General features: G+C 43.2%; 1 protein-coding gene across 1 annotated transcript in view; it reads right to left on the minus strand.

Moving 5' to 3' along the window:
• The window catches only part of Ttc7 (tetratricopeptide repeat domain 7), a 631,216-nt gene that overhangs the window by 555,339 nt on the left and 51,795 nt on the right, over positions 1-24,082 (minus strand). The window contains exons 2-4 of the mRNA XM_068382742.1: positions 20,833-21,021; positions 20,359-20,491; positions 19,819-19,955 (exon numbers count right to left, since the gene is read on the minus strand). Of these exons, the coding sequence (XP_068238843.1) occupies positions 19,819-19,955; positions 20,359-20,491; positions 20,833-20,953 (391 nt within the window). The 5' untranslated portion in view covers positions 20,954-21,021. The remainder of the gene's footprint in view (positions 1-19,818; positions 19,956-20,358; positions 20,492-20,832; positions 21,022-24,082) is intronic.

Raw genomic sequence — 24,082 nt, forward strand, 5'->3', positions numbered from 1 at the left:
GTCGACCTCGGAGGAGAGAGTCTCTTCAAGGTCAAGAACACTGCCATGGCTTCGAGAACATTGATATGGAAGTGTTTCATGGCGGGTGATCAAGAGCCCTGAAACATCTGATGTTCGTAGTAACCCCTCCATCCACTCAGAGACGCGTCTGTATGAATTGTCACTTGTGGGGGTGGGAATTGAAGAGGAACCGATTTGAAGAGGTTCTTCGGTTCGGACCATGGCTGTAGTCTCATTTTCAAGACAGAGGGGATCTTCGAGACCTTGTCTCTTAAAGGTACTGTGGCTCTCTTTCTCCAAACTCGATTGATGTCTTTGAGTTTGGCTTTCAATAGTCGATCTGTTACTGAAGCGAATTGAAGAAGGCCGAGGATTCTTTCTAAGGCTCTTCTGGACACCTGTTTGTGTTTGAGAAAATTCTTGATCTTGGAAGCTATTTCTCTTACCTTTTTGGGAGGTAGAGACAGCTTGTGCTGTGCAAGGTCCCACTGTATGCCTAACCATTCGAAGTGGTCTGATGGTAGTAGGCGGGATTTTCGGAGATTGACACGAAATCCCAGGTTGGCGAGAAAACGAAGTACTTTCTTCGTAGCTCTGTTGCATTCCAGGGCCGACCGAGCCCAAATGAGCCAATCGTCCAGATAAGCAACGATCTGAATCCCTTGGTTCCTGAGTTGTTCTAACACTGTCTCTCCCAGTTTCGTGAATATCCTGGGTGCAATGTTGAGGCTGAAGGGCATGACTTTGAACGCAAAGGCTTTCCTGCCTAGACGGAAACCTAGGTAAGGAGAGAAGTTTCGAGCTATTGGTACGTGATAATAGGCATCGGTAAGATCGATAGAAGTGGTGACGGCCCCACGGGGAAGTAAGGTCCGTACCTGAGAGATAGTCAACATCCGGAACCTGTCGCAGAGGATGTAAGAATTTAGTTTTGACAAGTCCAGGACCACTCTCAATGCCGACGAGCCTTTCTTCGGAACTGTGAACAGGCGGCCTTGGAACTTCAGCGATCGAACCCGTTTGATTGCTTTTTTCTTTAGTAACTCTGTGGTGTACTCTCTCAGTATGGTAGTGGGTTTCTGGAAGAAGGCCACTGGTGGAGGAGGAGAACCTTGTGACCATTTCCACCCCAAAGCCTTTGGAGACTATGCTGTGAGCCCACGGACTGAAGGTCCAATGGTCTCGAAAGTGGTAAAGTCTCCCCCCTACCGGGACTACATCATTGCGAGGGAGTGAATCTAGGTCCTTTCCCTCCTCGAGAACCCTTTGTCTTAGGTCCGCCTCGTTGACGGAACTGTCCTCTACCCCTGTAGCTACCTCTCTGGTGTCCACGAAAGGGACCTGAGGATTCGTAGCTAGGGTTGTATGGGGGTGAGGGCATCCAAACGGGGTTGGGTTGGGTACCTGGGGGAGCAGTGAGGTAGACCACCTGTTGAGGGTGCTTCGGTTGTAGAGTCGACGAAGCAGTGGGAGACTGTGATGACGAGTGGGTAACAGACGATTGATGGTAGTGACCTCGGCTCGTCTTGTAAGGGGCAAACCTCTGTTTCTTCCTGAAGAAGGTTTGCTTTTGAGCTTCAACCTTCTTTTTGGCAGTGAGGACCCACCTCGCTTGCAAATTTTGGTTTGCTCTCGCAGCGTCTTGTAGAACCTTGTTCACCTCCTCCTAAGGAAAAAGGTTCTTACCCCAGCAGGGGGAAGCTACCAGTCTGTTCGGTTCATGCCTGATCAAGGCCTCAGATAGAACGTGTTTCCTGCAACTAACCCGAGCCGAACAAAACTCGTGTAGGTCGATTTGGAAGGACAGAGACAGGTTCTTTGTGAATACCCGAAACAAGGTCTCAGTCGGATAAAGCGAGGCTAGAGACTCCATGGAGGTAATGGAGTGGAGAGACCTAGCTAACCTATTCCGTGCCTCAAACTCAGTCTTGAGAAGATTTTCCGGTAATTTGGGAAGCTTCTCGGAAAACAGATTAGAGGCGCAGTCTGGGTCTAACTTCCCTACTATGAAAGTAGAGGGGGCATCATCCCAGATAGTAGCGGTACTCGGGATGAGCATGGAGGTGGGGTCCGTCTCTTTAAGAGCCGGCATGGCAGAACCTTCTATGATAGCTTGAAAAGTAAGACCTGCCACTTTATCTGTAATAGGCAAGGTAATAACTGGAGAAGCTGTAAATATGGTGTAGGCTCCTTTGTGTGGGGTGAGCTTGGAATTAGTGCACCCCCAGTCCAACAACGTCCTGGCCCAGAGAGCTTGGGCCTGCTCTTTAGGAAATATTACCGTTTCCTTCGGTACCTTGTCTAACCTAACTAAGGCATGTTCTTTCAATCGGATGAAGCCGTTGAATGGGAATCCTAGTCCCGGAGGGTAAAATTCTAGGTCCTCTAGAGGACGGGTGCCTATGCCCTCCCAGAGTTATGGCACCATCTATATATGGAGCATGTAAGGCAAACCTCCAAGGGTTGTTTTTATCAAAGGGGGGTAACTTCGATGCGTCTGGAGCTGAAGGAGGAGGTATCTGAGTTCCGGAACGGATCAGATTTGCTACCATATCTTTGAGCTCCGTCATAGCTCCTTGGTTTGTCCTAGAATGTTGTTGTAGATGCTGTTGTATCTGCTCTTTCACAATATCCCTGACCATGGTGGCGGATAAGGCGGGCTCCCGAGCCCGATCCGCTGACGAAGCCCTGGACTTAGCGGACTTCGTCTTTTTAGTAGTCACGGTTTTAGGTACAGTAATATGAACATCAGGATCCTTTGAGGGTCCCGGGACCGGTGACACTGATAATGGCAAAGCTGAAGGCTTAAAGGTACGTAGTGGCTTCACCTTGGGTCGTACAGGAACGGAGGGACCTCGAGGAGAAGCCGTAGGTTTATCAAAGCCGTGAAAGGAAGCAGTAGAGGAAGGAGTGCGGGGTGAAAGGGGGTCCACCAACTCATCACCACCTACCTGCTCATCCATGGGTTCGTCGTCCAGATCTAGAAAGAACGCGTCCTCCGTCAATAAAACCTCTTCCTCCGTTAGAATGGTTGCTCTAACCACCTCAATTAACGGGGCCGCTGTCTCCGGTGGAACTGCTGCAGTAGTAGAGCCCGGGAATAGGCGAGAAGCCATGTCTCCATCAAGGAGATAGGGTGCGCCAGACGGCGCATTCCTCCCAAAACCTGACACCCAGGGACGGAGAGTAGCTCTTGCCTCCCGGAGAGATTCATCATCAGCCTGAAAGAGGAGAGGGGATTAATGATGAAGCAATAATCGATGTAAATATATAAAGACCAATTAATTCCTCGCAAAGGATATTAACAGGAACAAACTAGAACCAACTTACCTAATCGCTCAGGAGTAGGGATGACAGCTTATAGCAGAGCATGCATGACTCCGGGAACCATACCATGTAGGGGGCTTGTCCCGGTTCCCGAGAGAAGGATATGGCGCAATGTGCATGAGACTGGAATAGATCATGGCCCATGGGATCAGTAAAGGCAGCGAAGCAGCCCTTGGCAGCGCAGCGGACTTTCTGTAAAAGAAAGAAGGCATAAGTCTGGATGTTCCTTGAGACTCTGGTCAGTGACATATGAATCAACAGAAACAATTAATTTTAATTATGTGTGAGTAAAATATTAGCAAACAAATTAATATTTTAAGAAAATATATTAATAACCAGTAACCACATAACATGAAACTATAAACTTCATCGGTATCAAATTGTTAACTCTGGTTCTGATCGTCTGATTGATCTCTGTTTGTACCGGAGATCCGGTGACAAAGGTCCGTCATCGTGAAATCGTGACCCTCAGCGGTACGATAACATTAACCTCAATGCTGAATGTCTGTGTTATCTCGAGTGAAGCCGGAGATTCGATGAAAAAAAGGACCGTAATAATGTAATTGTGATCAACCATGACAAAGGTTCGTGTGCAAAAGGCCGCAGCCGGAGTCTGAGTGCCGGATTTCACTGTTGCACTCCAAATATCTGACTAGTTCTCACCCAATGAGTATCCATTATAGCGGAGTATGACTCAAGGCGGAGCTAAGGGTGTCGGCATAAAGCGATCCCAACTAATGACTCATACACTAACGTAACCTATTAATAGTGCTAGCTATATTAACAGTAACCACATCAATAAAACGTGAATATCATTAAACGTAATATCATCAACTCGGAGAATAAGAGGAGGCATGAATAACTCGTGATCGTATAAAACGGAAAACGGGAAATCCACCTCCCTTACTCGAGCTTAATAAAGAAAACGAGAGAAGGGGTAACTCGCAACTGTAGTAACAGAAAACGAGCACTCTATGCTCACGCTCTCAAGGTTACATAATAAAGAACCAACATCACACAATAATATGATAAGAAAAATAATAAATTTGATTGCTTTTTTCTTTAGTAATTGTAATAACCAAGAACGAAGAATAACGACAACGTAACAAATAAACATAAAGATATAGTCTAAAACGAGCACCTTCCTGAGGCGTGTACATAACTATAACAAAGACTAAATCGCTATTCTTCGTAGGTCCAAATTGGACTTGCTAGCAAATAAATACCATAGTAAAAACCAATAATAAATAATGATAATAAAATTGGTCATAAAACGTAAGTGATATAACCTAGATGACAGAGTACCAGATGGGCAATACTAACTTGAAAAACTACCGAAGCGAACAAAACCCAAAATCGCTGCCGATACCAGGCAGGCCAACCGCTTCCAAAACTAAAATCCACAATACTGGAAAAAAACAAATGCCCGGTACTGAAATAAACTGTCAAAACAAACTATGGTACTTAACATTGGTAAAGGGAAGTAGCAACGTCAGTCATGTTGAATTAACGACAATCACTTGCGAAAAACACCGAACAAAACACTTATCGACTTAGCGGCAAGTCCAAAACAGAAGGATGTCCTGGAGGGCGCGCGTGGTAGGTGTCAGTGGGGTAGTCCAACTATGTTCTCTAGGGCCTGTCACGGCCCTCCCCATTGATGAAGGGATTATCTAAATGGAAGACAGCCTGTGAATAGTGGTTTTCACACGCCCTTGTTGTATACACGACACCCACAAGGTGATCGCGCGTGGGTAGTAACCTCTGCATTCCATGCTTTTATCTTTCTCTAGTATATTTGGAAGATTTCTATTAGAAAAGTGTAAAGAAGGACCTTTTTCACCGGCCATCACAGGCCGCCCCAGAAAATTGATTATTCTAATTGATATACGGTAATATTATTCCTACCAGTTTTTTCAAATAAATTTTTTTGCTTGTTTTTATGAATACAGCATTTCATTCCAGTTCCTTACACCCTGGTGTCTTTTCCTCAGCCACTGTTTTTTAATCTCTCATAAGTACTGTAATTTATCATAATTCTTTCCTCCCACACTGTGTCCCGTTATTAACTAATAAATGTTCCCTTTCACCTAATGTTCGGACCCTTACTAGAGCTTAAAACCATCTTACCTAAAGAATATAGAGCTATATACAATATTCTTCTGATTTCCCAGAAACGAATCAACGTTCTTCTTACATGTTAATCCAGCTAGCCCAATGAAAGGTATGATAAACAACAAGATTCAAGCTTGGTCCCCTTGCCCAGTATAAATCAAGGGGTGGTGCCCAGAGCTCCGTTCTCTTGACCTGTTACTTAGGTTTTTTTGGGTATTCCACCGTTGTATATTTGTTGTGTAGTGAACGTCAGGTTGCGGTCGGCATTCGGACACTAGGCAGTTCGGGTGCTATTTCTGGCCACAGTCCGCAAACCACTACATCGTGTCCTTGATTCCACCGAGACTTGAGTCGCCACTGGAGAGATCTCATTCTGAGGCGACCATTGGGAACCAGACGGCCCAGGGAAGAGAGATGGCCGAGGAGACGTAACCACGCTTGGGCTGGAAGTTCTTCTCGTTTGAGGAAAGGCCTTGCGACCTTCCTCAGCCTTGCTATCCTGTCGTCTGATGGGAAGGCTTTGTGGCGATTGGTATCTATGACCATGCCTAGGTATACCAGTTTCTGAGAGGGCTGCAGAGAGGACTTCTCGAGATTTACCATGATCCCTAGATCCTGGCAAAGTTCGAGAAGCTTGTCTCGGTGGCGAAGAAGGGTTGCCTCCGAGTCTGCTAGGATCAGCCAGTCGTCCAGGTAACGGAGGAGACGGATACCGATCCTGTGAGCCCAAGATGATATCAAGGTGAACACTCTGGTGAACACTTGAGGAGCTGTGGAGGGACTGAAGCACAGCATCTTGAACTGGTAGATCTTGTTGTCTAGGCAAAATCTTAAGTACTTCCTTGAAGACGGGTGGACTGAGATCTTGAAGTACGCGTCCTTCAGGTCCAGTGTACACATGAAGTCTTGTGGTCTCACTGCAAGTCTGACCGTGTCTGCCGTCTTCATGCTGAACGGTGTCTGTTTGACAAACCCGTTCAGAGTAGAGAGGTCGATGACTGGTCTCCAGTTTTTCCTGGTCTCCAGACGCCTTCTTTACAAGAAAGAGTCGACTGTAGAAGCCTGGGGACCCGTCTGCCAACTCTTGGAGAGCGTCCTTCTACAACATCGTCTCGACTTCTGCCCGGAGGGCTTGCCCCCTTACCGATCCCATGGTAAGGGAGCTCAATGACACTGGCTTCGCTGTCAGGGGAGGTAGAGATGTTGTGAACGGGACGCAATATCCCTGACCGATCACGAAAATCGTCCAGGTATCTACCTCGAGTTGCTGCCACCTTGTCGCACAACTTTGTAGGCATCCCCCCACTAGTGGACATGCAGGGGGACTGCCAATCCTAGCGTTTACGGCCTCGGCCGCTCCCTCTAGGATTTTTACCTCCCCTGGAGGACTTTCTGCCCTTCCTGTCCTTGACAGGAAGGGGCTTAGACACCTTTGGCTCTGCTGCTGTCGTCTTCTTCGCATTCTTAGCTGGACGGGGCTGTTGGGTTGCTGAAGGTTTGTAGGGCCTCGATGTCAGGGCCCTATGGAGGAGGGAATCCTAGTTGGACTTCCTCCACCTCTCAGCAGCTAGCTCCACGTCCTTAGGCTCAAACAAACTCTTACCGAGTACAGAAGAATGTCTGAGCCTGCTAACGTCGGAACTGGGGACCTTCTGGCGAAATCTCTCAGCCACTGCGTCCCGTCGTTTCAGGATCGTATTGGCCCACAAGCTCGAGACTTGGTGGGCCAGAAACTCGATAGTCCGCATGCCTGAGAGTAAGAATGTATCCAGTGCCTTCCTGGTGCTTTCCTTGGACAGATCCTCAGACCGCACCAGGATGCCCAGAGACCCCAGCCAGATGTCAAGCCACGAGGTTGCCTGCATGGCACACTTCGCCACCTTCTCCTGGCTTAGGATCTCAGTAGCAGAATACGAAACATGCTGGTTGGAGAGTCTCTCTAGAGGGACTCCCCCAGTGAGTTCTTCCACAGAATGGTGAACAGGAAGACCCAAACACGTCTCCTCTAAGATCTCAAAATACCTCCTCTGGTGGACTCGAGGAGGAGGGAGGAGCTTGTTACCGGTGCTGGATCTGTTGAAGGAGGCAAGCTCAGAGAGCTGGCTTCCGACTTTGTCTCTGGCACTCTTCATCCCTTGTGACCAGGGCAAAGCTGCACTGGCCCTAGAGGGTTTCTGGATGCCATAGACTCGGTCCATGACTGTGTCTTACCCTCACGAGGAGGAATCTCTGGGTCCGGAACCCCGTTGAGATTTCTCATGAGGATCAGAACTTGCCAGAACGCATGTTCTTGAAGCTCTCCTCCCGAAGGGCTAGCAGCAGAGTCTCCCGTCCCCAGTGGCTCTTCCTGGGGGGACTCGTGGACATTCTCCGAAGGTCTAGCTGGCTCCTGTCTGATCCTTGCCGAAGACTTAGGTAAAGTCTTCGAGTCCTTCGGCTCCTTCCTGGGAGGGATACAGGACTCTAGTAACGATGGATGCCGGCTCCTCTCTACCCCTGTGCGAGAAGACTTCTCAGGGAGAGGCGCAGTTTCCCCCATTGGTGCGATGGTGGAACGGACCGGCTCATCCGACTCCCCTGAGGATGGGAAATCCTCATCCACAGGGGAGGGAGAGAAAATCTGGGAGGGAGAGGGAGCCTTGCGCAAGGATTTCCGAGGAGACAGCTTAGCCCTCGGAGAAGTCACCACGGAGGGGACTCCTCTCCCTCTTCAGGGGAGAAGAAGCCGCCACTGTTTTGTGACCCAGTTCAGAGAACACAGGCTTAAAAGCCTGTATGAGAGCTCTGACTATGGTCCCAAACCAGGGCTGCTGGCTGACAGTCGCGCTGTCAGACACTCCCTCTAGAGGGAAGGGGATCGATCGATCCCTAGGAGGAGTCGACAAATGAGAGTTCGCCTGAAATGAAGCTGAAGAAAAAGAGTCCTTAGACCTGTCCGGAAACCTCCCCTCCTCCGGCGAGCACGCTGTTCTGCGCTTGCGAGGAGGGGAACGAGACGATGACCTGTCCGCCTGAAGCCCCGTGAAATCGCATGCGGGATCGCGCTGGCGATTGCACTGGTGGTCGCACGACGAGCCCTGCCCTGGATCGCGCGTGGGAGGATCGTGCGCGGTAGGAATTTCGCGCGTGTGTGCGCGAGGGTGATGGCGCGGGCGCGTGTAGGTGATGGCGAGGGCGTGCGGCGCGCAGGAGCTGGAACGTGAGGTGGGGTTGAAGGCTGGATGGGCGCTAGCGCGTGAGCAATCCTTTGATCGCACGTGCGCGGGCGCGAAGGAACCTGCTGAAGAGCCCGTGCGGGCGAGACTGTTGGGCGCACGTGCGCAGGAGAAATGTCTCTAGCGCGTGGGCGTGGAGCGCTCGTATCTGGAAGCACGGGGAGAGGGCGCGATTGCGCAAAGGTGAATTTGCGCGCTGGCACGCAGGTGGTGCAGGAACTGTCTCCTGAGGAGATCGTGGACGCGCCGGGCGCGCAGGAGATCGTGGGCGCGCATGGTGCGCATCAGGATGTGGGCGCACAGGAGTACGCTGCTGCGATGGGCGCACAGGGCGCGCAACAGGATTTGGGTGCACAGGTGTGCGCTGCTGAGTTGGGCACGCATCGCGCGCAACAGGATTCGGGCGCACAGGAGTGCGCAGTTTGGATGGAGAGTGCAGGGGTACCTGTGAGCGCCCGTGCGCTAACTTGGGTACCTCCTGGACTGCGCGCTGGAACGTAGGGGTGCGCTGGCGCGCCAGTGAGCGCTTGCTCGCTGTATCCGGAACAACTGCGACTGCGCGCTTAACTCCAGAAGTGCGCTGAGGCACTGGAGAGCGCTGACGAGTAGGAGCGCGCTGTAGCAGGAACAGATGAGCGCTTGCGCGCAGGTGAGCGGGTGTGCGCAGGTGAGCTATAACAGGAACTGCAGGTGGGCGCTGGCGCACAGGAGATGTGGGTGCGCAGGGGAACCCTGGCGCGTAGGAACAGGAACAGGTGCGCGCTCTGGGGCGCTAAGTCAGGAACAGCAGCAGCGTGATGGCGCGCAGGGGGTACCTGGCGCTTAAGGGACTGAGGTGCAGTTTTGCGCTCAAGTCCCTTGTGCCCCGAAGGGACCGGTGCCTGTGCAATGACAGGGTTAGAAGGCGCATACAGCGCATCAGCAGCCTTGAAGGGTGACGGCAGGTCGGCAGGTCTGGAGGGTGGCAGGTCTGGAGGGTGACAGGTCAGGGGGTCCCGAAGGACGACCTTCCACCGAAGGAGATCGCGAACGATCTCCGGAGAGGTCTAAGGTGGTAGCTGGCAGGATCGGTGAACGGTGAGTCTCCTCCGCAGAGGACTGCGGGGAAGACGAGCCAAAGAGGCGCCTCCTAACTCCCTTGTGAGGAGAAGGAAGTCCTCTACGGCGAAGGGGAGGACGATCCTTCCGCCTTATACGCCCTCTAGGGGCCGTGGGATCAGCAAGCTGACTATCATAAGGCCTCCGCAGAGGAGTCTCTGTAAGTGAACTCCCCCGAGGGGGAGAATCACTAACAGGAGGGACCGTAGGACTAAGTTCCACCCTCGAAGGATGTTCAGAGGGGGAAGCTAAGCCTTCAGCTACCTCAGCAACAACAGGAGCAGGAGTTCGATCAGACACACCGGAGGCCTCCGTTACAACAACGTCGACGATAGACAGAGGATCTATGTCTGCTATCGTCGGCGATTGCTTAACAGCTGCTCCCAGTTTGATCATATCAAACAGGGCTTCCTTGGAGGGCGAACCCTGAAGCCCCAAGGAAGCCCAAAGCTGTTACAAATCACTGTTATTCACAGAGAAATCAATATCCTCCTCCGGGGGAGGAGGGGCAGCTGCCTCGCTATGGGAGGCAACTACTTCTCCCGCACCCCGGGATCGGTCAACAGAACTACGGCCTACGCTACCACTCGACGGCCACTCAGAAGAGATCGATCGAGTGGGAGCTTTGGAGGAGGTTTGGGCTATGGAAGAAGAGGCCTTGGAATTTTCTCTCTTCAAAGAAGCCTTTGAAGGAGAAATATCACTTTTGGACTTCTTCTTCTGGCGCTGGGCAAACCTCTCCCACTGGGAGGTCGACCACTCCCTACACTCACCGCATACATTAACAGTATCACACCGTTGGCCCCTACAATGAGGAAACAAGGTGTGAGGATCTGTGTCGACCGCCGACATAAAAGTCCCACAAGGGCGGTCAGGTAATCCAGGACACATACGCATTATTATTAATAGAGGACAACTTCACACACTCTGTAGAAAAAGAGAAAGCAAAAACAGATTAATGGCAGTCAAGTGAGGGTGAGAGCAGACACGTCTGTTCATCACCCGAGCCAAAAGCAAAGTGAAGTATTCACAGGTGTGTGTGAGGGGGGGGGGGAGCAAGCTACCCCCTCCCTACACCCCCGCTAACTAGCGGTGGGGTAGTAAACCCTCGTAAAAATTCTAATGGCTCGTCATTTCAGCTACGCCGAAAAAATAACCCATATTAAATAGCGTGGTTTGTATTTCAGTTACGGAACAAATTGGCCATAAGCCATAAATAAAGTATTGTCTTATTATTATTAACACTTTCACTATGAGGCCATGGATTTACTATTGGAGCTCTATACGAGATTTGTCATCATCGGATATACTCACTCATTTATCCTATAATAAGCTAAATTTCCCTGTTTATTTGTTATACTGCTGATTAAAGAATAATTTCTTTCAAAAGTTTGCTTTGTTTTTTATTGTAATTCACTCTAAACAACCAAAATGTTTTTCCATTCATGGGTAAGTGATTTTAGAATAATTTTTAAAAAAAGGTTTTTTGTAATTATCTCTAAATAATGGTAAAACAGTGATTTTATGAGTAAAAAAACTATATTCAATGAAGTAACTATATTATTCTGTTATAATTCCACGATAAATAACCGTAAAAGATATAAAATAACTCTTTAGTAAAAGTGAACTTTACATTGTACAGAAATGTAATGAAAATATCCATTTATTTCCTTAGACACAAGAAGTATTCTATAATTTATAATATTAACATACGGTAAAGCACTGCGATTTGTCTGTAAATGAAAACAATTTATTTATTGAAGTGACTGTTATTCCGTAATAATTCCACAATAAATAGCTGGAAGTCTATTCCAAGTACATATATTTGCTATTTTGTACGTTAAGAAATTGCCACATTGAGTGGGGTTGTATCTTTTCAATTCCAATTGGTATCTGTTACCTTTGGACTGATTTATGCTAAGTGGGAATATATTGTTGTAATCTATATTTGCTATTTCTTTAAGAATTTTGAATGCCTCTATTAACTGTACCCTTAGTCGTCGAGTTTGTAGATCAAATAAGTTCAAATGTTCCATCTTTCGTCTATATCCAAATTGCGTTAGTGTTGAAACTAGTTTGGTGGCCCTAGCTTGTACTACTTCCAGTCTATCTATATTCTTCTGTATACTTGGAGCCCAGAATTGGACTCCATATTCTAAATGGGGTGTTACTAGTGATGTGTACAGCTGTAGTACAGTGTCTTTGTTTTTGTATTTGAATTGTCTCTTTATGTAACCTATTAGTTTTTGTATTTTCTTTCCAGCTTTTATGCTATGTTTGGTGAAATTCAAATCCTTACTGATAATAAATAATACCTTGATCTTCCTACTGGTCTACACTTTCCATTTCATTACCTATCAGTGAGTAATCTGATTGTGGGTTACTATAACCTATGAGCATGACTTTATATTTCCCTCAGTTGAAAGGCATTTCCCATTTTCTGGACCATTCTCCTGGCTTCAAAATATCCTCTCTTAAAGCTTCTACGTCTTCTGAATTCGCAGCATTAATGCTTAGTTTAGTGTCGTCGGCAACTTTGGATATTCTAATCGTTAACCCTGAAGCTATGTCATTAATGTAAATCAGAAATAGCAATGGACCAAGTACGGATCCTTGAGGTACTCCTCTTGTAACAGGTGCCTACTCTGAAGCTTCTCCATTGATTAAAACTCTCTGTTTTCTGTTTGTTAGCCTATCTTTAATCCATTCAGCTGGCTTGTCAGTAATGCATAGTGCTCTAATTTTGACCATTAATTTTTCATTACGGTTCTACCTCTTATCAATTTGAACTGTTTCGGAAAATCATAAATTCCCCTTTTTTCCGTTCCATTATAATCTTTCTAAATATTTGTTGATACAAACAATAAAGAATGAAAAGGTGGCTTAAGAAAATTTAATATAATTCATTTAGCCAAAATTCCTTCCTTTCTCCTGAACAAAGGACAAAGTATTAGTATATATCTATTAAAAGTATAGTTCAGATGCAAAATTCAACATATAAGATTTCAAAATATTCCTGTATCTACTAACCCATTAAATTCACTCAAAATATAACCAGTTACAAATTCAAATAAAAGAACGCAAGGTAAGCAATGAATATACAGTTTAGTACTAAGTTTTAGTACAAGCCTAATTCTAACATGTGAACACAGTAATGTTAGGAATCAATAAACTTACTTCACTTTTTGTCAAATTACAAAATGAAGGAAATACTATGGCACAAAAAATAAATAAATAATACAATACATTGTATATGTTTACATTTAATTACAAAAATATTTGAAACATAAAGAATGGGAGAATCTCTATCAATTAGAATATTTGCTTCATAAAGAATGGAAGAATCTCTATTAATTAGAAAATTTGTGTTGGTAATTTTTATTTTCTCCATCATCATCATCATCATGAAATAAATAAACTACTTGAGAAGTAATGAACCATTACAAACATATATTCAAGGAACAGTAACATTAAAACAGATCTTTCATATATAAACTATAAAAAGAGACTTATGTCAGCTTGTTCAACATAAAAACAATTGCTAAAGAATTATCAATCATTAAAGTTTTCTTGAGCTTGAAAAGATGTCTGAGGACCTAAGTTCAGCAGCTTGCATTTACATAAGCACCAAACAAAATTTAGTTAAGATATATTCCGAGAGCATTTTTTTAACTAAAAGAAATCAAAATTACTCTGAACTATGATCCTTTCAGGTGAAAAAACAGAGATTTGTGAATTATATTTTCAAAAGATTGGGACGGTAAAAAAGCAGGCCTTCCAAAAATCTGGTTAATAGCTGATGAACTTTAACGCCAAGACCATTTGAAAATTGCGGATTGTAATTATTTCATTCATACCTCTGGGTTGAGCAGAAATTGACCTGTATAAATATTTTTTGTCAAAAAAAAAAGACTTAAGAGGAAACTTGTGTTCTGTTTCATCACTATCCTCTAAAGTTTCTTCTCTTATTCTTCTTGGAGTGAGGTTCCTTGTAACCAGGCACATCAGCACAAAAATAATTCATCTAAATTACTCCTGGCCATGATTTACTTTACTTCCTTGCAGAAGCCTAGGTAAGGTAACAATATAGAACCTACATAAATACTGAATTAATAAATTTATTGTTAAAATTCTGTTGTTTGCCAATTTTGAACACACTTTGGGAATGTGAACTACTTGTACAATTTGGCAAAAGAAGTTATAGGATACATATTGAAATGTCGGCAATGAACATACTCTACAAACACAGTTTGCTTAGTTTGTTGGGCAGAAGAAAATGCAAAGCATGCCATAGATAGCACAAAGAATCACTCGTCTGGATGGAAAATTAAATTCAGGAAGTGTGAGGAGAGTAGCTTAACTTACCTAGACGATTTCGCACAAGGCATGCTATTGTGGTAGATGAGATATGACCAATCAGAGCATGATGATCTGTATCTTAGATGCTGATTGCCAGTCAGACCACAGAATCACTCTCAAGCAAAATGCAGCATTCAGTATCCTACGCTGTCGAGTTTGCTTCTATGCATACGTAAGCAATGTCACTCTGCATCTTTATTTCTGTTATGGTGTATTCCTTTTAAAATTTTTGGCTTAAATTGTCAATTGTTTCAAACCCTACAATGGCAACTATACGTTCTGCATCTTCTAAGGCTTCTGGCATTGAACCCAAGTATTGAAGGAAGATGCTTACTATAGTGGAGAAGGTGAAATTCATTGACATGATTAAGGAAGAGAAAAGGTACGCAGATTTAGGGAGCAATTACGGCATCAATGAATCTACCGTTTGCTATATCAAGAAAGTAAAAAATAAAGATGATAGCAAATATTACTTTTAACAAGACAGCAAAAAAGGTGGTAAAACGTCCTGCAATAAGGCCCTTGTAAAGATGGAGTCTTCATTAGCCATTTGTTTCAGTAATTGGAGGAAGAATATCGCACTGAATACAAATACCATACATGAGAAGGCAAGGCAGCTCTAAGGCAAGTTTACGGATGCTAGTGACAATGCCCCACAACCAGGACCATCTACAGCATCTCCCACCAAACAACTGAATTTAATGCTTTAATGACAGCAAGAGGTAGTTTGATAAATTTCAAAAGGGTTTCAACCTTAAAGTGTGTCCCTGCATGGAGAAGCTGTCCCTGCTGAAAAACTGGCTGCTGACAAATAAGTGAAGATGTTCCAGACCATCATCAAGGAAGGAGGTTATTTGCATGAGCAAATTTTTTACATTGATAAAACTGGCCTCTTTTGGAAATGTCTGCTATAGAGGACATTATGATAGAGAAGACCAGAGTCCTGGATTCAAGGTCTATGAGGATCACATCCCACGTATAATATGTGAAGATGCTCCAGGATTTATGATATAGCCAGCACTACTTATAAATCCAAAAAACCAAGAGCCCTCCAAAGCCAATGCAATGGATGTACACCCAAAAGGCATGGATAATGAAAGCATTGACATCAGATTGGTCTCACCAGTGCTTCATTTTCAAAGTCAACCTTACTCTTACTGAATAGGACATTGATTTCAAAGTGCTTCTGCTAATGGGCAATGTTGGAGACAGCGTGATAAACCTGTACAGTATTATAAGGCCGTACAGATAGTGTGTTTACCAGTGAACGCTACATCGCTGATTCAGACCATGAATCAAGGCACTTTACATGGGAAACTCCTTGCAACATCGTCGCATCTATGGATGTGGATGATAACACCTCTCTGAGGGAGTATTGGCAAGGGTACACCTTTGCAACATGTCTCCAAAATATTCAGGCCATAAAAGAAATGAAGAAACAAACAAATGAAGAAATTGTGGCCAGAAGTAGTCAACAATTACAAAGGATTTTCTCCAGACAAAATCCACCACTTGGCAGTACATGAGAGCGAGGCTGGGAAAACTCCTCGGTGGAAATGGCTTCACAGACATAACTACCGACAACATAAATGACCAGATTGAAGCCCACTCAGATCCATTAACGGAGAAGATCTGACAGAGTTGAGGAAGTCTGCAAGTGAGGAGAAAGAAAAGAATAGCATGAAGATCTTGGGGAAGAAGTCCTCAGCCTAACCTTAGAATACCTCTCAACTTAAAAAAAAAAAAAGAATTTGAGCCAATGGCCAATGCTTAGGCCCAACAGATTATTCATGCGTTGCAGTTTATAAATGCAACTGATAGAGCCATGGAAGTTTGTAATAACAGCTATTTGCATAAGAAAAGGCAGTGTCAGCAATTGCCAAAGACTAAGATTTTCACCCACAAAGAAAAAAAAGACATGGGCATTACTCCATTAGCAGAAATAAAAGTTACAGTATTTCACTGGATGAAAATGATGACGACGTTGCACCACCTGAAGTGGTGCTGTCAGAACAGCATTTGCAGTACATTTACCTAATCATTGTCATCATCTACATACTTCAGTACTGAACAGCCAATTATCATCATCATAACAGTAGCATTATTAATAAAGTTTACATATCTTCACTGATGTGTGTTACGATCTTAATTTTTTCTTTTACGTACAGTACAATATATGCAAGGATCTGACTACAGCAAAAGCAAGTTTGTTTAAAAAGTTATTAAGAGTGTATAATGGGTTTTTAAGAGTGTTGGAGTGCTTCTAAAAGCTTAAATTTATAGATAAAAAAATATGAAAAATTATAGAAAATAAAAAATAATACAGTTTACCATAGACTTACAGTATTGTTTCTATTTCTTGGAATGGAACCTTGCCATAGCCAAGGGAATACGGCATACAGTTCTATATGTTAACTACTGACAGCTCAACAAGTTAACTGAATCTTTTAAGTAAATGATGCCCATTATTATGCTAAGTCAGTGTTTGGTTTACATGGAGTCATAAATTTACCAATCTTGACTGCAGGGAAAGACTGCAATCAGATAGACTACTGAACCAGAGTAGTCGAGCCATGAAGCAGCTTACAAAGAAGCCTTTGCAACCCGCTCAATACTCGCAGCCAAGAATGTAACCTGCTGTGCTGACAACCTATTGAGAGTGACATGAGTCAGAACAACAATTGCCAGATCTAAAGGCAAGGGGAGGGATCATCATTACAGATCCCATAGCACTTCCTCTGCCACCTGAAAGAAGACCTCCTTCCTAGCTCCCTTCACCATCCTAGACCAGTGCAACTCTAACCTGGTCTTGCCTGTTCTTGGGGGCCTGGCAGAAGTCCAGGACCATGTCTTTCTCCTCTGGAGGGAATAAGAAGAATTGCCAAAATTATTGATCTTCCTTATGGAAACTAACACCTGCATGAAGGAGTGGTCTGACTCTCTCTGCTCAGACGGTGACGCTTAAGGACTAGCAGCCATGGGCAGCATGACGTCAGAGTGGTACGAGACATAATCTTGAGACTCATCCAGACCCATAGTCACACCCATACGAACCTGGCCTTCTTTAATGTGGTGGTCTCTTGGAAGGGCCTGAGACCTAGATGGGAGATTCTGCACTAGCAGTAAACCCGCAGCTGGAATTAGACCAAGATCGCCCTTCTGCTGACTTGAGGCCTCGAAGCGCTTCGAGGCTCAGTTCTTAGGAAGACTTTTAATGTCCCAATCACAGCTTGGAGTGATGAAGTCTCCTACCGAGGAGCTTCCATCAGCTGTGGGGGATGTGGAGGATCTAACTTGACCGACAAGGAGTCCAGAGTGGAGTGGCTAGTTCAGTAGTCAGGAACTTACCGGAGACAGACAGAAATTGTCCATGAAAGAATTAGAGATCTTGCAAACTCAAGGTTGCCTTCTGGTGGTGGGTATTACCTGGAGAGACATCTCCTGTCTGTGCCCCATCCTCCTCTTGACCAGTTTTACCGAGATTATTCCCAATTTCTCCCAAATGGAATCAAGGATGGTATGGGAGGCTTTAGAGTCTAGTTACTACTGGTACCTGGACAAATGCTCAGGGGGAGCAGGAGCATTCTTCGAGGCAGTACTACGACAGGGGTCCACAGGTGGATCGGAACTCCCAGGAGATCTTGACACCACGAGAAGGATAGAGACTGGCTGAAAAGAGGCTTCTGATGGTGGAGCTGGGAGTAGATCACTATCCACCTGCTTCGCTGCCCTTATAAGCTCAAGAAATCATAGTGGTTCCTTCGCAAACGAAGGGAAGGCCACAGGAACCCCAAGAGACTAGCGTTCATAAGTGGGCCGATCGCTAGCAGTTGCTTTTCTCAGTGAGCACACCGAAGTGCGCGTGTGTGCCAGCGAGGTTACAACACAGCCTGAGAAGTGAGCAGACTTTCGTCAGCGGGAGGAGCTCACTTGCCTGCAAGCACATGGTTGGTGAGTGCGCGTGAAGCACAAGACTTTCCCGCCCAATTACATTCTCTTTATCCACCCGTCAGGGAACCTGCAAGAGGTTAACGAGTATCCTTGCATGGTCCTAAAGGTGTAAGCATGTGCTCGTATGGAAGCAAGCAGGGCTGAGGGGTTTGTCCGTGAACAAATGCTGCCATCATTACGTAAGGGGGAGAAGTCCGAGGCAATGACCCCGAAGTGTAAGGCCTAAAGACAGTCATCCAAACGTGTGCCCAGGAGATAGGACTAAGACTGCAGGCAGATGGCGGCCCCCACCATCAAGATACTCCCAAGAGCAGCAGATGGCGGCCCCACCATCAAGATACTCCCAAGAGCTGAAGTGAAGCATTCAAGAACCTAATGTCTGGTCGAGGAGGAGACCACTCAAGTGAGAAAGGACGACCTATCTTAGAGGGTGGAGAAACAGGCCGTTTCCCCCTCTAAGAGAACTCAGCACCCTAACTGAGTGTGCAAAGCATGCTGAACAAGCTCAGCTGACTGAACAAGTTTAACTATGCCTAACCGGGACTCCAGTGAGACCCCACCAGCAACTCCTCATATGGGTGAGAATTTGAGGAAGACTCTTCAGTAAAGGGCAGGAGACCTTTTGGAGGAATGCCAGTCCAGAGCCTCAGGGGGGTATAGGAGGCCATGGCCAACCCATGCAGAGGTAGATGTGTGCTCTCGCTGTGCCCCAAGCTTCAGCACCTCCAAGATCTGTTCCTTAGAAAGCTCCAAGGAAGGACAGAGTTAACATACAGCATGAAAGGAGATAGACTCCCATTTGGACGTGAGCACCACCAAAGTGCACACGGCCGAAGGGAAAGCAACAGGGCCCTCTACATCTGAGGGTTGTCCAGGGGTCAAACATTTATCACTCTTACTCGTCCATCCTCAGAAATAGACTGGACGAGCAAAGTCAGCAGGGAAAGGACAAGGCACCAGAGAAAGAAGTCGGGACTTCTTCGACCTCGAGGAAGAAGAATCCCTTTTAGAATTCTTCTTCTGTTGCCTACCGTACCACTCCTGGGAGGATGACTACTCCTGACACTCTTCGCAGAGACACTCCTGATTGCAGGAGTCATCTGCACATAGGGCAAAGGGAATGAGAATCCGTCTCCAAAGTAGACATGAAGGTCCTGCAAGAGCAACATTTAATGACAGGGCAAACCCACATATTGGCAACCCTCAAAAGACCAGACAACCCGCAATGAGAAAGAAGAAAGCAAAGAGAATTTACAGCCAGTTTTAGGGTTTACGGGAGAGACACAGCATGTCTTCACTTCACTAAGCCAGACTCAAAAGTGGCATAATACACTGAGTGAGTGGTCTAATTAGCGATGGGATGCTATACCTCGTGTAAAAAGTTTATGGATTGTTTCCAGCTACACTGAAACAATATATCCATAGTAAAGAGCGAAAGGTTTGTGTGCATGTAGAAACAAACTTGATATTCATACAAGACTAAAATTTTCAGCAACAAAGTTAAAAACTAAAAATTTGGTGCCATTACAAAATAATACAAAACACACTACAAAAAGCAAATAATTTGCAGTGCAACAACGGCAAAATCCAAATATTTCTTAATAAAAACTAAAGAAAGGTAAATTTTAAGAAACAATTACATCTACACTAACACAGACATCAAAACAGATTAAATGAACTATGATTTTGTTGCCACTAACCTTTATAAAGCAGCAAAGCATGAACTTTCATTAAAAAAAATAAAACTACCCACCTAAGGATTTCATACCCTGATTAGGAGTCTTGTATGCATGTTCTGAACAACCTCTCAGAAGAACTTCAGCTAACTGACGAGCCAATGTAAGACGAAGGTGCTGGGTTGCAGTAGATTCCACAGCGGATAACATGTTCCTATAAATATCAATGGCAAACCTCAAGATGGTTATAAATTAAATTTTGTTTATCCCTTTAAAAATATAAAATTACATCAAATTACAGAAGTATAAAATATACTTCCAAAGATTCTCAAAATTTTAAGGAAGTTTGATCAGACTAATGTACCAAAACTGTTAAACATACAACAAATATTTCTATTACATAGGAATAGAGTGAATTGATTTCTTTCATAAAAATTATACATGGACAAACTTTTATATCAAATTTATGTTACACTAACTATTTACTATTATATACATATAATTAAAACTACATTAAAACTGTATTAATAATAACTGTTACACTTACTAACTAAAAAGAAAAAAATCAAACCACCATGTACATGTACAGTACTAAGATATTGTAGTGGACAGCATACCTATAACGAGTAATAGCTTTTTCCACATGACCTGACTTCATGTGAAGAATCGGTGCCCGCTGCAATGCAGTTTCAAGTATAACACCAATCTTTTTGTTTTCAACACCATTGGGAGGCAAAGGTGAACTTGAGCCTAGAAGTAAAGTATGACTAAAATTAAAAGCAATGAAAATAAAAATGTATAAATCCTACATAATTATTGTATACCAGCATATTACCTAAGGTGTTTATCCATCCAAGTGTTTGCCTGGCTAAATAGGTGCTTTTTTTCATTTAATTTGTGCCTGGAGGACTTGCTGACCACCAATGCAATTTTTGTAATACAATTAAGAAGTGGTGCATTTGTCAAGAACTGAGTTATGAATCCACGAAGAAATACTGAATCTTCCTTTCAGGCAACATTTGACAAACTGCATACAAATGGGAAGTCTTGGATATAATATAGGAAAAATAGAATTTCAAAACTTAACATACCTGTTGTGTTTGCAGATGGCAAAGAATGTAGTGAGTGTGTGGAAGGTGTGGATGTCAACTTATCCTGTTCTTGAAGATAGAGCAGAGTCAAATCTCCCGCAAGTTCAAAGCACCGTATCATTTTTTCTATTTTCTCTGCTCTCTGATACTTAGAATTGTTAGACAAGGGAACCTTTTCCGAACAAAGACCTGAAAACAGATAAGTAATTGGTAAAATCCTAATTTAAACCTGTTATAAAAGTAATATAATATTGCCCATTGTTGCATGCTACCAATATTCTGAGACCTCTAATTAATAGTTTGTGGCAATAAATATCACCCTACATAGCTAATACTTACTAAAATTTAAGAAGTACGTCATTTAACAAATGGTAAACTTTTTTCATAGAAAATAAGAAACACCTAACAGAGAAAATAAAAATAATAATCCTGTGATCCTACTACAATCCAGCGTTGCACCAAAATGTTTCTTACACAATTGATATCTAAAAATTTCATATAAACATAAATCAACATAAAAAGTTCAACAAAGAATCTGCTCTGGAAACTTGTTTGATTGTAGAGAAAAGTGTCCTCATAATTCATAAAATGGTAAAATAATACAAGGTAAAAAGAAATCAATAATATTAATTTCTCTCAAAATTTAATCAGGACAAAACCATAAATACCCATAAATATGCTCCCTAAATAAAAGGATAAATAATAATCCACTTATCATTTCATCATTGAAAGCATCTGAATAGTCAGCTAGTTACAGTTAACTAGAGGGACAAGCAATAGAGAGCATGCCTTTGCGTAGTCCCTATTTCCAAGCCTGTGAAATAACCAAAACGGGAATTATCCAGTTCATAGTGCCAGTAATGGGCAAGATGGAATGACAAAAGAACAAATAAACATTTTGTCCGATGAACTAAATCTATATTATCTCTCTCTCTCAGAGGCACAAAATATGTTTCTTCTGTCCTCAGAAGATAAGATTTTGTTTATCATATACCTTATGATTATACATTATAAAATACTTTTTGTGCCAAACAAAACAAATAGATATATTTATTACATTTCCGTATAACGTAGTCCATTATTACTGATGAGTAATTCTATTTCTTATGAAAGCTATTTATCGTGGAATTATAAAAGAATAACAGTCACTTCAATGAATATAAAGTTTATAAATCACAGTGCTTCACCATTATTTAGAGAAATGATACAATATAAATTTCTGAAAAATAATTATACAATTACTTCACAAGGGGTTAATCATGAGGACTTTGTTTCCAAATTCAAACAGTTGGGAGTAGGTGGATCTTTTCTTAGCATCATTAATGAATTTCTAGGCAATAGATTACAAAGATTTGTTGCTGATGGGAACCATAATGAGTATAAGAATGTATCTGGTGTTCCTCAGGGTAGTGTTCTTGGCTGGCCCATTACATTTCATACTATATTCACATGATAAGTTGAACCCTTATCGAGTGTCTCAGTATGTTTGGTGATCAATCTATTCTAAAGAAATTGTTTAATTCTCTTGTTCTACTGTACCTTGTTTTGGGTATTGTTCTCCTGTCTGATCTTCAGTCGCTGGCTCATATTACAGTGAACCCTCGCTACTTCGCGGTTCGACCATCGCGGATTCACCACTTCGCGGATTTTTTTCATAACCCATGTATATACATATATCGCGGATTTTCCAGAAATATCGAAAATACCGCGAAGTGACCGATGGTGCGAGATTGGAGAAAGTAAGGAAAATTGAATCGTGATTGATTTTCAATATAAATGAAACTTTGAGGAGCAACAAAGATATCATTTGTTAGAGATAGAGAGAGGTAAGGAATGGGAGGTAGTGAAAAGTAGCCCACAGAGAGAGAGAGAGAGAGAGAGAGAGAGAGAGAGAGAGAGAGAGAGAGAGAGAGAGAGAGAGAGAGAGAGAGAGAGAGAGAGAGAGAGGGGGGGGGTTTAAATGTAATAAACAAAAAAAATTGATAGGTTATAACACATTGGTTCTTATGTAATATCAACTGTATACTGTAGACGGTTTGAATAAGTTAAGAAATGGTATAAATGATACTTTGTTAGTGTATTCGTACACACTCAAGAGCGGCAGCTAGATGACAGCTGATCTAATCACAGCCAAAAGTAAAAAAAAAAAGAAGTCAACAATACTCGATTTTTAAAACAAACCCGAAATTTAAAAACAAAAGTACACGCTTTCTTAATGTGCAATTAACTATTTAAAGAGTGGCAATTTTCTAGAATAAAATGATATTTCCCAAAAAATAGTGGTTTGCTGATGAAATCGGATGCCGTATTTTTAGCTATGATTGAAATGGATGTAGACTCGGCCTAATTATTTCGTTTCGTATTTAATTGGCACTAAGAAAACTAATTTTAGCTTCTTCATCTAAATGTAAGTATTGTATAACACGAAGAGAGAGAGAGAGAGAGAGAGAGAGAGAGAGAGAGAGAGAGAGAGAGAGAGAGAGAGAGAGAGAGAGAGAGAGAGAGAGAGAGGAGAGAGAGAGAGAGAGAGAGAGAGAGAGAGAGAATCAGCTGTTGTACTCAAATGGCGTGTTTTTGTTTCGTGAGAATTTCATCGCCACGACTTTAACAACAACATACTGTACTGAACTTTACAGTATTATACAGACTACTGTAATATGATAAAGTAAAATATTTGTAATCTATTTTATATGAAATGGGGCTATTTTTTTTTTGTTTAAAATTTACATTTACGTATGTAAAACAACTCTCTCTCTCTCTCTCTCTCTCTCTCTCTCTCTCTCTCTCTCTCTCTCTCTCTACGAGATTGTTTTCCTGCTTTGCTACGTATGTATGATTTTATATAGATACGGTAAATAATATTTGTAATAACATATTTTATTATAGCTTTTACTGTAATATCATTATTTATCACTTTCATCATGCGCGTTAAATTCCTTAGTTTGTTTACTGAGCGTACTTTATGACGCCGTCGTTTCAGGCGGCGTCATAAAGAAAAACATTTCATTTGGAAGTCCTAAGAAAAATTAAGTAAAACATTAGTAATAACCAAATCAACATACTGTACTGAATAATCAATATAATCGATGCAGAAACTAACCTATACACAGGTGTAAATGCGTTTGTTTCTTCATTATAATCAGAGATAAACGTAAAAAAAACATTGGTTGCCATTTTTTATCGTGCTTTTTGGCGTGTTTAGGAAACGCATGATATAAAGTCGCCCTTAATATTTGTGCCTGTTTTAGTT

The sequence above is a fragment of the Palaemon carinicauda genome, chromosome 1 (genome assembly GCF_036898095.1).
Source record: "Palaemon carinicauda isolate YSFRI2023 chromosome 1, ASM3689809v2, whole genome shotgun sequence".
Lineage (NCBI taxonomy): Eukaryota > Metazoa > Arthropoda > Malacostraca > Decapoda > Palaemonidae > Palaemon > Palaemon carinicauda.